Source organism: Spinacia oleracea, chromosome 6, assembly GCF_020520425.1.
Source record: "Spinacia oleracea cultivar Varoflay chromosome 6, BTI_SOV_V1, whole genome shotgun sequence".
NCBI lineage: Eukaryota > Viridiplantae > Streptophyta > Magnoliopsida > Caryophyllales > Amaranthaceae > Spinacia > Spinacia oleracea.
In genome coordinates this window covers 137850052-137861016 of record NC_079492.1, presented here as the reverse complement: position 1 = coordinate 137861016, position 10965 = coordinate 137850052, and the positions used below count along the sequence as shown (strand labels likewise).

Sequence of the window (10965 nt, the reverse complement as noted above, 5' to 3'; positions counted from 1 at the left end):
ATGTTATGACCTATTGAGAGGTATATAAAAGATATATATTGGTCATAGTGATGTCATGAATTGTACATTTAGATTTATGTATCTTGCCAATATTTTGTGAGTTTCTACGCCCAAGTGTAGATTGTAGATATGGTTTCATTATAGTGACATGTGTTATATATGAAGGGGCAAGAGAGCGTAGTTGATAATATTCTAGTAAAGAAGAAAATCTAAAGTGTATGAAATACCCTCAAAGTGGTATAGGTATCTGAATTTATAATAGACGGTCTACGAAATAAATATAATGGTACCAATTGGTGATGTATTTAGGTATCATTGATGAATAACATGCAAAGTATATATATATATTAAAATAATACTTGATGATACCGGTATATGATGGAACCGATATGCATATGCTAAAAGTAATGGACTTGAGAAACGGATCGGAAACCTATGTCTACTTTGATGTCGACATAATCGTTATGATCTAAATTAGCTCATGGACCTGAAGTCCAACAAGATATGGATTTAAATCCACAATGTACAATGTTTTGCGTTTAGAATCTTTATACATGAGTAATTATTAGGTAAATGCATCCTTCATCATACATTTAGTTAGTTTTATGGTTTATCATGGTATGATTTTGATTTATCCCGTTATAATTTCATGTTGCATACACAAGTTTCAAAACTATTATGATGTCGTATATGAATATGCATCCAAACAATGGTAAGGTGAATTTGCAACTTTATGAAAAATCAATAAGAGGAAATTTCTACACTATTGGGCTAATAGTTGTGAAACAAATATATAATGTTGATTTAATAATGTACATGTTGTGGATCATGAAAATTAAATAAGAAGAGTTTGTGGAGAACTTTATGAACTAAAGGCATAACCTTCTCAATTTCCAAAAAAAATCACCCAAAAATGATCTTTTGGAAATAAGAAGAGTTTTTGGGTCAACTTTATGTACTCTTTTTCTTTCACTAGTTTTTTATATCCCACGGGGTTTTAACACGACATAATCTTCAATAATGGGCATCCAAATAGGAGTGTTATGAAATGTTGTGCGAATGCCCATTATACTCCTAATATTATTTCCGAAATATTCTAGATCTTAGGGTTACTATTCTCCAAGCAAATCATATTCTAGTGTATATATAAATACCCCATTGTTTATGAAATAATTCACACAATTGTTCTCTCTAACTTCTTCTTTATTACACAACAAAGTGGTACATTTTCTGTAACACCCCGACAATTCTCTCTTTTCTAGAATACCTTTTAATATAAAACGTAGAGAATTATCAAAGCATTATCGCCCGTGTGAAAACGTATCGACTTATTCAGAATTTTGCAGCGGAAAACATAAAACTAACTTTAAATTTATAAATAGTCAACTACGGAATTAACTCCAAAAATCAAACCACGAAAAGCAAAGTCAGCGAACTAATTCAACAAGTTTAAAGTCCGTTTAAACCAAACCAAATCCAACTTAGAAAATTACAACTAAACTACAAGCTCTCCAATCCCGAACCCAATGATGCATCATCTTCGAACCTGTAGATGGACAACGCTTATTGATCCTTGGAGACTGTTCACCAAAATGGGCCATCACAGGATCAATAAGGCATAGCCATGATCAACACACACAAACAAAGCTATAATCAGCAAAGCTGAGTACTACAAACTAAATCAATACTAATTCTGACATGATTCTATTAAACGAACAATATTAACATGATACTAATAAACAAACAATCCTAACATGACTAATAAACATAAGTAAGGACAACCAAAACATATTAACTTGAAAACCACATTTGACTAGAGTAGACTAGATTTTTATATCATTAATATTATTTTTAATTGAAATAGTCAAGTCAATGGACCGAGTTGTCTACTAGAATCCTTCACTAAGGAAGACGAGGTACGGGAGCGACTCCGTAACCCAAATGACCTGCAATATCGAGGAACTTTTGAATAAAATAGAACTGATGATCAATCCGGCCCCAGAAAAAGCCATAGGCGACCCATGACCTCAACTCCTGATTGTCCGTCACTTTAAACGTGCACAATCTAAAGTTATTGCTACTTAGTTTCACTTTACATGATTTACCAATTAATACTTTGTTATGACTCGTCAATCACATAAATCATATAATCAACAAGTATTCACAACTGTTTTTATCTTGGAATTAAATAAGTGATCACAAAGCTGTCAATCAAGAATTAATTCCAATTAATTCAACCTTTCCTTTAACAATGGTTAACCACCTTTATATAGGTGTAAAGTATCAACTTACTAAACAAGGTCCTCGACCCTCATAAAGTAGTGAAATGCTAAAAGGGAACAACAATCAATCGATCTAAACCAATATATATAAAATAATATAAAGTTCCCAACTGACATGCTTGCATCAAACATCCATGCTAACATGTTATAATTCTTATAATAAAGTTCTATGCTCAACGCATTCATTCAACGACATTGAACATGAAATATCAACATAAACCACTTCATAGATACATTCAACAATAGCACACATCCACAAACACACAATGTTAACAAATTAATAGGTCACTTTAACGATCTTAAAATTGTCCACAGAGAATTCTCCGCCTAAAACAACCAATAAATATTCTTAATCAACTTCTAATAATTCACATCCATAATCAAGCATTCTAAATACATCCTAAACATATTTAGAACCTTCCCCTATATCGAAACTTAGATATTTAATCTCCTAGCATAATAATTATTGAAATAATTGAAATTCGTTGAAAACTCTTCAAAACATCATACTTTAAATTTCCAGCAATATAAACTCGTTTAAAACTTCTCCAAAACTTAATTAGCATGCTTAGAAACATAAAAACAATAATTGTAATAGTTTATAGTCATCCTACCATGATTTAAAACTATTAAAACCTAAAAAATGCACACTTTAATAATTTAAAACCGTAATTTTAATCAAAATATAGAATCTGGAAGTTAACAACTTAATTATATAAAACATATAATCTGAAAATTATAATTAAACCATAAAACTATAAATTTAATTTAAGAAAACATGAATTAAATTAATAAACATAATTAAAACCCTAACTTAAACATGATTAGCAAATCTGAAAATAAACTAGTTTATAATATCAACATCTAATCTGAATTCTAAATATACATCATCAAAACTAATACTTCCTTCGTTCCGGAAATATCGCACCATTTGTTTTTTACACTATTCACACTACGACTTTGATCATTTTTTGTGATTTGTACGTAAGGAAATTTTATTCTTGTGAGGTCTTGTTAGATTCATATCAATATATATTTTCTAAATATTAATTTTTTTTTTTATAATTTTTACTTGCATACAATTTGATATATTAAGAGTCAAAGTAATGGTTAAATGACTTAAAGTCAACCATAGGAAGTAATTTAAATCATGAAAATCTTAATTAATTTATTAAAACATAAATAGTAATTTAAATAAATTGAAGGGGAAGAAATAACCAAAAGAGAAGAGAAGAGGGAGTGATGGCCGACGGTGGTGCAAGTGCGGCAGCAAGGACTGGGCGGCGCGGTGGCTGGCGACAATCAGGTGGTGCACCGGTGGTCGCTGGGTGGCTGCGACTCGTGCTAATGGTGGTGCATGTGGAGCAAGAAAGCAACGAAGAGGAGGATTGATTCTGCGTGTGGGAGGAGAAATGAGGGAGGTTGGCCGCGGCTCGGCGGCGCTGCGCGACAAGGGCGGCTGTGAGGTGGTACTGTGGTGGTTGTCAAGAGAAGCAAGCCAAGCAGCAAGCAAAAGGGGAGAAAATAGAAAGGAAGAACGAGAGGGTGAAAGAAGGGTGAGGCTCGCTGGTGGTAGGGCGGCGCCGCGGAGGAACTGGCCGGCGACGCTGCGGCGGTTGTGGTGGTGATGTGCGAAAAAAAGGCAAAGAGGAGGGTTTGAGTTTTTCACGTGAACAGAAGAGTGGAAAATATGATGTAAGTTATTTCTTGTGGGTTTGAGTATAGGGAGGAGAGAGAATTAGTTGTGGGTAAATTTTGGATTTAGGTAGTTTTGTTTACTTTGTGGGCTTTAGTAGTTGGGCTAGGATTTAGATTCCTTTTTCAATTTTAAAAGTGTTCGAGTCCAAACCCGATTAAAAATACTTTTCTAAAATCGAAGTGTTTCTATGTTTCAAATCGTTTTCAAATTAATTCTAAAAATGTTTGATTTCATAAATCATTAAAATATTTAAAATGTATTTAAATAAAAATAAATATACATTAAATATATGTATATATTTATTTATTTATTTATTTCTAAAATTCACAAATTTTTATTTAAATATAATTAATTATACGTTAAAAATATTAATAAAATTTATAAATTTACGGGGATTGCATTTTCCTTATTCTGTTGTATTTTAATAAGTGAAACACTTTCTATTTTTGGTATGTCATGTTCCTCACTCACAATTATATTAATATTTCTTTCCCTTTAATGGTCAACACTTACATGCATCATCTTTTTCCACAATAAATAATTCAATCCATATCAACTTCTTACATTATATAATACGGAGTAACCTCTTACCACCACAACCCACTTCCACCTCATTTAATTTTAATAAAATCAACTCACCTTCATAAAACTCCGTGTCTCTTAAAGTGTATGACTTAATAAAATATGAGAGGAGTATGTACTAAGAGTAACTTTTTACTTTAAAAATACTGCACATAGTTGAGACTAAGGGTGAGTTTATCCATAGTCTTAAAGTGAGTTTCGAGGTGAGTCTCGAGTTTAAGTCTTGGCATAATATGGTAAAAGACTACAACAATTCTTGAATCTTTTTCACCAACTAAATCAAATTATCACGTTATTTTTTATCCTATTTAATTTGTTTTTAGGAGTTTAGTTGAGTATGAGGCGAGTCTGGAAATAATGGGTTAAAAAAAGAGAGGGGATAAAGTGACCATGACTTCAAATTTTCACAAGGTCACATATTCCAAACTCACGTGAGTAAAAGAGTACAATAGTTTTGTCCACCGGCCCATATCATCGTCTCCTCTCACTCTTCGATAATCACCTCCTTCAAACCTTCTCACTTCCCAAAAAAATTCACCCAAAAGATCTTATAATCTGAGAAGGAATTTCCGAATAAAGGAGTTAGATTTGATTGAGAAAAGCATCAGCCATGGCTGTTGATTACTACAAAATTCTTCAAGTTGATAGAAGCGCTAAAGACGATGATCTCAAGAAAGCTTACCGTAAATTAGCTATGAAATGGCACCCCGACAAAAACCCTAATAATAAGAAAGATGCTGAAGCCAAATTCAAGCAAATCTCCGAAGCTTATGATGTGATTCTCCCAACCTTTTATCAATTCAATTAATTCCCATTCTTAATTTATTAGGGTTAATCGCGAATTTTGTTTTGTGTTTGTGTGCGTTGAAATTAGTTTATGACATAATTTTCTCAATTATGTTATCATTCTCAATTTATTAGGGTTAATCGCGAATCAAATTTTTGTTTGTGTATTGAAATTAGCTTATGACATATTTTTCTCAATTATGTTATCAATTCCCATTCTCAATTTATTAAGGTTAATCGCAAATCTTGATTTTTGTCGGTGTTTGTGTGTGTTGAAATTAGGTTTTGAGCGACCCACAGAAGCGAGCAGTGTACGATCAATATGGGGAGGAGGGGTTGAAAGGGAATGTGCCACCGCCAGGATCTGGTGGTTTTCCGGGTGGTTTTCCTGGTGGTTCTGATGGGGGAAGTGGATACACATCGTTTCGGTTCAATACTCGAAGCCCTGACGATATTTTCTCCGAGTTTTTCGGATTTTCGAGCCCTTTTGGTATGGGAGATATGGGAGGATCTCGTGGTGGTGTTGGGGGTTCATCTGCATTTGGGAGAGGTGGTTTTGAAGATATATTTTCTCAGTTTAATCGAGGTGCTGGTGGTGTCGGTGAAGCCTCGAGCATGCCCTCCATGCCGCGAAAAGCGCCTCCTATTGAGCGCACATTGCAGTGTAGCTTAGAGGATTTGTATAAGGGCACTACCAAGAAGATGAAGGTTTCGAAGGATACTCCCGATTATTCAGGGTAAATGTTTGCCTTCTTACTATTTGTTAATTTGATTATCTAGATTGCTTGCTTATTATTTGTTTATGTTGAGTTGGGTGTTGCGACTGTTTTGGTTTGTGTTTGATTTCTTGGTCTGTGAATTTGTGATCACACTTTAATCTGCTAGCGTCCTCAACGTGCAATTCTATTTGTGAGTGTACATTGTTTGTGCTGAGGTTTTGCTTTAGAGTAAGTTTGAACAATGCCAAACTGCCAGTGATTACTAGCTTACTACTAACCACTAGTGCTGTTTAGTTCCTATTTTCACAGTTGCTAATGAGTATTAGACTTACAACTATTTGATATGCTTGTGTAATGTACATATCAAATCATTGTGATACGTTATTTGAAAGTTGCTTGCTTAATTATATGTGCACTTAATTTAGTAAGTATCATATCAATGCTGATACAGAGTTACCAGAGTTAAGTTGAAAACTAATACTACTGTAGTTTTTCCTTGGGGTATTCAGTAAATTGAACCAAAGTATAACATCGTCTAATTAGTAGATGAGTAAATCATCATTACAAGGAAATAGGAGGGGACAAGTCGGACAACAAGAAGGATTTAATAAGAATTAGAGGCCTGCTCACTGTTGCACGGAACAGGAAACAGTCCCACGTTCTGCAACCTGGGTTTGGACATCCCGTGTACACTTGCGGGTCGTGACCCGGTTCGGCAAAGTTGGCGAACCCAATTGTAGATCTGAGAACCTCGTGAATAAGGATAGATAAAGAGGGAGGAAAAGAAAGAGAGAGAGATCTCATCAATCAATGGCTTCAGAAATCATGGAGTTGGCTTGACGGGGATGAATCAAAACTCAAAAGCTGTTAACCTATTTTTTCTTTTGCCTCTTTCTTTTATGTCGCTTGCTGTTGTTATGCTAGGGTTTTACCTCAGCAAGGTTCCATCCCTACTGAGTCTACTGACTACTATAAAAAACACGTTTACTTTGATATAAGTACATAATTCACCTAAAAATGTAAATAAGTATGATATATTTGAAAATAATAATATATAAAAAAGAGTCCATCGTTCTAAGGAAGCTTTCCGCGTTCCAGCCCCTCGTTCCCTCCGTCCCATGTTCCATGAAACATTGGGCCGCCTGCTCATTAGGAACCAGTCTAGTGATTCGTCTTAAAAGACTTTGAATCTCTCTTATATTTCTCCCTTGGACAGTGGTTAATTTTTCGTCGGGTAAGAAAGACTTTTCTCCCTGTTCTTTAAGTTAGGAAGTATTTGATTGGGGGAATTATGGACCATAAAAACTCTCGTGGCAGTTGTGAACTACCTCCATGAGTTATTGTCATCTTCTTTTTACAGCATTTCCTTTATTGAAACCCTGCCAACTGACGACATAACATTCATCAAGGTAGGGGACAAAATTTATTTGATGGGTCAATTAATACTCATGTTGATGTAGAAGTCAACCTAAGCTCAAGCTATCTGTCAAAGACATCAGTTTTTTATTCACACAGGGGTGCCTTGATAATAGATAATATATTTTGATACAAGGGATAGAAAACTCGGTTTAAGAGTTAGCCCAACAACATAGTAATGTGTGAAGCACTTTCTGTTCCATGGCTTCATACTCTTTTGTTCTTAGCATTGATGTGAAGGTTCGTGTCCTATTGGATTGTTGAAGTATGTGTCTTTGTTTTTATTACTGATGGGTGTGTCAGGCTAATATTTTCTGTTTATTTGTATGGCAATGCATGTACTTATAGAAAATTACTCCAGAATGGAAATATATTCTCATTCTCAAAGTCCTTAATCTTGAGCAACTTATAGGTGCACTACATATTGATTGTCCTTTGACCTATGTGTATTTTATAAGGTACTTTTTGGTCTCTCATTGATCAATATCTTTCTAAATCTTTATGCTTTGAAGCAAAATATGAGTGAGAAATTCAAGAGAAGATGTTAATTACTCCCTCCGTTTCTTTTTGTTTGTTACGTTTGGGCTTTTGCACGTTTATTAACGTAAAATAAAGATTCTTTTTCTTTTTTATTAAAAAAATAAACCCAAGTTAAACCTCAATCCACTAATCATTACAACAACCAATAAATTTTTTTTATTTATCAAAATGAACCAATAATGGAGAAGCACAAAGATTGCTAACTTAACATACTTGGGAAATTGTAAAGAAATTTAATGTGTTGAAAAAATTGAACCAATTAAAATTAAAAGATGGCATAATAAATGATAGTATAATAAGTTTATAAAAGGAAAGATTCTTCCGCGTAACAAACATTGGGAAACACCCTAAAAGGAATATGTAACAAATAAAAAGAAACGGAGGGAGTAGATATTAGTGCCTTTGGAGTACGGAAATCTAGGAGCTTGTTGCATTTGAGAGGTTATTAGGATTCTGAATAATGAAGAGCATTTGTCTTTTGGAAGATGGTTAGTTTCTATACGTTAGGAGTTGTGATTATACACCCTTACAATTATATATGGATTTTTGTAAGTTTATGTCAGGTTAAGGCCTCAGGCCCTCAGCAGTCAGGCCAGTCACCTGGGTTTATTTATTCTTTGAAATTAAAGTTGTATAGGTAACTAAACATAGGTGATATCTGTGACACCTATGAATTGAGCTTTAAGTGAGATTTTAGCAAGTATGGGTCTTGCTCTTTTAGCTGTTTATTTTTTATTTATTTTTTTGCAGACTTTATAAATTGTTACCTTGGAAAAAAATTTAATTCAAAGTAAATACTTCCAGCTTTTTTTTTTCTTTTTTTTCTTTTTTTTCTTTCTATTTATTGAAGCAACATAAACCAAAGAAATGAGAGAATAGTGGGAAATGAGTCCTTTTTTTTACTTTTTAAAAGTTGTTTAGAGACATTGGTAAATAGTATAAGTTGATTTATGTGTTCGGGTAAGGACGCTAATGAAGGTGAAAAGAGAGACTTTTTTATATGAACTCCCCTGAACAAAAAGTAGGAAGATAAAATAAAATAGAAAATGGGCAAAAAAAAATAAAAAGGAGAGAAATGGATGGAAGGAGTATGTTGGTTTAAAATCATGAGATGTGTGAATTTTTTTGTTAATGAGTCGTATGATGTTTGAACTTAATTTTTGAATTTATATTTTTTGCTTGATGTCTTTTCAAATGAAAGATAGACAAGTGCTGAAGAAACAATTGGATCATGACAGAAAAGGTTTTACGGAAAGGTTCTGGTACCTCTTTGTAGGAATAGGTGACCATCCTATGATGTAGCCATGTGGGTGACTTTTCTTTTGGAGAGTTCAGATTTGGTTGAAACTTTTCTTTTTGAAGGGTAAATGTAAACCACAAGTACTGCTATTATGATGTGAGAGGAAACCGATTGCCTGATGTAGAACACTAACCATAAATTATAGGTATTTAGGTATACAAAGATACTAAAGAAAAAAGCTTCTCTAAGCTGTATCGTGTGGAGGGCAGACAAATAGCAAATAAATCTGTGGTTGGAAGCTGAGTGTCCTGTAATATACCAATATCTGGCTTCTCTTGTTTTACTTGTCTTTTGAGTTCGGACTGCCTCGTTGATTTTTCCTATTTTGTTGGTTAGTAGTGTAAGGCATTTCTCTCCCGGGCATGGCATTCAAGGGCAACAGTTATTACTTATTAATGAAGCCCTGAAAGGTTATCTGTTTCTGGTTTCATGATTGTTTTGTGGTTAACTTGAACTGAAGTGATAATTTTGCAAGGTTGTTGTCAGTGTCTATGCTTTGCACAACTTGCAATGTGGATTATTTATCGTCCCAATTCCCAAGTGTGATATTGTATGCGTCTATTAGTCCCCTCTCCCAAATAAAAATTAAAGAGAAACCAGTTGGAAGAAAATATGGGAGGAAAACTGTGTGCTTATTGATATTTGATACTTGTGTCAAATAATTGTGTTATTCTTCTTGTAGGAGGATATCGACGACAGAGGAGATCCTTACCATTGAGATCAAACCGGGTTGGAAGAAGGGTACAAAAATCACATTTCCAGAGAAGGGAAACGAACAGCGGGGTGTTATACCATCAGATCTTGTGTTCATCGTTGATGAGAAGCCTCACAGCGTGTTTAAGAGGGATGGTAATGATCTTGTTATCACTCAAAAAATCTCCCTAGTTGAATCGCTAACTGGTTTTAATGCACAAGTAACAACACTTGATGGACGTACTATAACAGTACCCATCAACTCTGTTATTAGCCCTTCGTATGAAGAGGTGGTTAAAGGAGAGGGGATGCCTATCCCCAAAGAACCTTCCAAAAGAGGTAACTTGAGAATAAAATTTAACATCAAGTTTCCAACAAGGCTTACTTCTGAGCAGAAGACTGGTATCAAGCGGTTGTTATCTTCGTGAATGGTGGTGGTCATGGCTTAAACTTTGTGTATGCCACTATGCCTTATTTCATCTTGCTGTTTTGTTTTTGCAAAGAAACTGCACATTCCCAAGTTAGACAGCTTTTGGAATTCTTAATTATCGATGGGATTGTATTTTCCCTCGTTCAGCCTCGTGACCATTATTCTTGTCATATAAGTATATCTCTGCAATCCATGTGTGTTTGGTTTTTCTAACTTGAGGGACCTGAAATGTCTTTTATTTTTCAAGTGTTTAGTTGTGCTGCCTACATTGGTGCTGCATAGCATAACTTCAAGTTGGCGTACATAGGAGTGCAATTTTCTTTCTTTTTGGTGGAACCTTCTGTTCATAATTTTAATTTGGAAGGTTGAATAATTTTGCAGGAATAGTAAAGTTAGCTCAATTATGATACTCTATTCCAAGGGATAAACACAGTTTCTTTTCTTTTTCTGTGTAGGAATACAGTTCCTTTCTTTGATGCTGTGTATCAATGTATGCGGTACTTTAGTGTCGCCGTTTT

At 34.2% G+C, this 10965-nt stretch overlaps 1 protein-coding gene and 1 long non-coding RNA gene across 2 annotated transcripts; one reads left to right on the top strand and one right to left on the bottom strand.

The window, feature by feature from the left end:
• Window positions 1–1417: 1417 nt before the first annotated feature.
• Window positions 1418–4023, bottom strand: LOC110794892 (uncharacterized). The gene is made up of 2 exons (XR_002535150.2): window positions 3501–4023; window positions 1418–1580 (listed from the first exon to the last, which is right to left on the bottom strand). It is a non-coding gene; the product is annotated as an uncharacterized lncRNA (long non-coding RNA).
• A 975-nt stretch (window positions 4024–4998) lies between these two features.
• Window positions 4999–10660, top strand: LOC110794861 (uncharacterized). The gene is made up of 3 exons (XM_021999824.2): window positions 4999–5338; window positions 5632–6086; window positions 10007–10660. Exons 1-3 carry the CDS (start codon window positions 5174–5176, stop codon window positions 10443–10445), a joined length of 1059 nt encoding a protein of 352 aa, XP_021855516.2. The 5' UTR covers window positions 4999–5173; the 3' UTR covers window positions 10446–10660.
• The last annotated feature ends 305 nt before the right edge of the window (window positions 10661–10965 follow it).

Bases quoted from the DNA above. Each gene is read 5' to 3' on its own strand.
- LOC110794861 (XM_021999824.2), top strand. From the start codon at position 5,174: ATGGCTGTTGATTACTACAAAATTCTTCAAGTTGATAGAAGCGCTAAA. The intron at 5,339-5,631 runs GTGATTCTCCCA...TGTTGAAATTAG, and splicing joins AAATCTCCGAAGCTTATGAT to GTTTTGAGCGACCCACAGAA. The intron at 6,087-10,006 runs GTAAATGTTTGC...TTCTTCTTGTAG, and splicing joins GATACTCCCGATTATTCAGG to GAGGATATCGACGACAGAGG.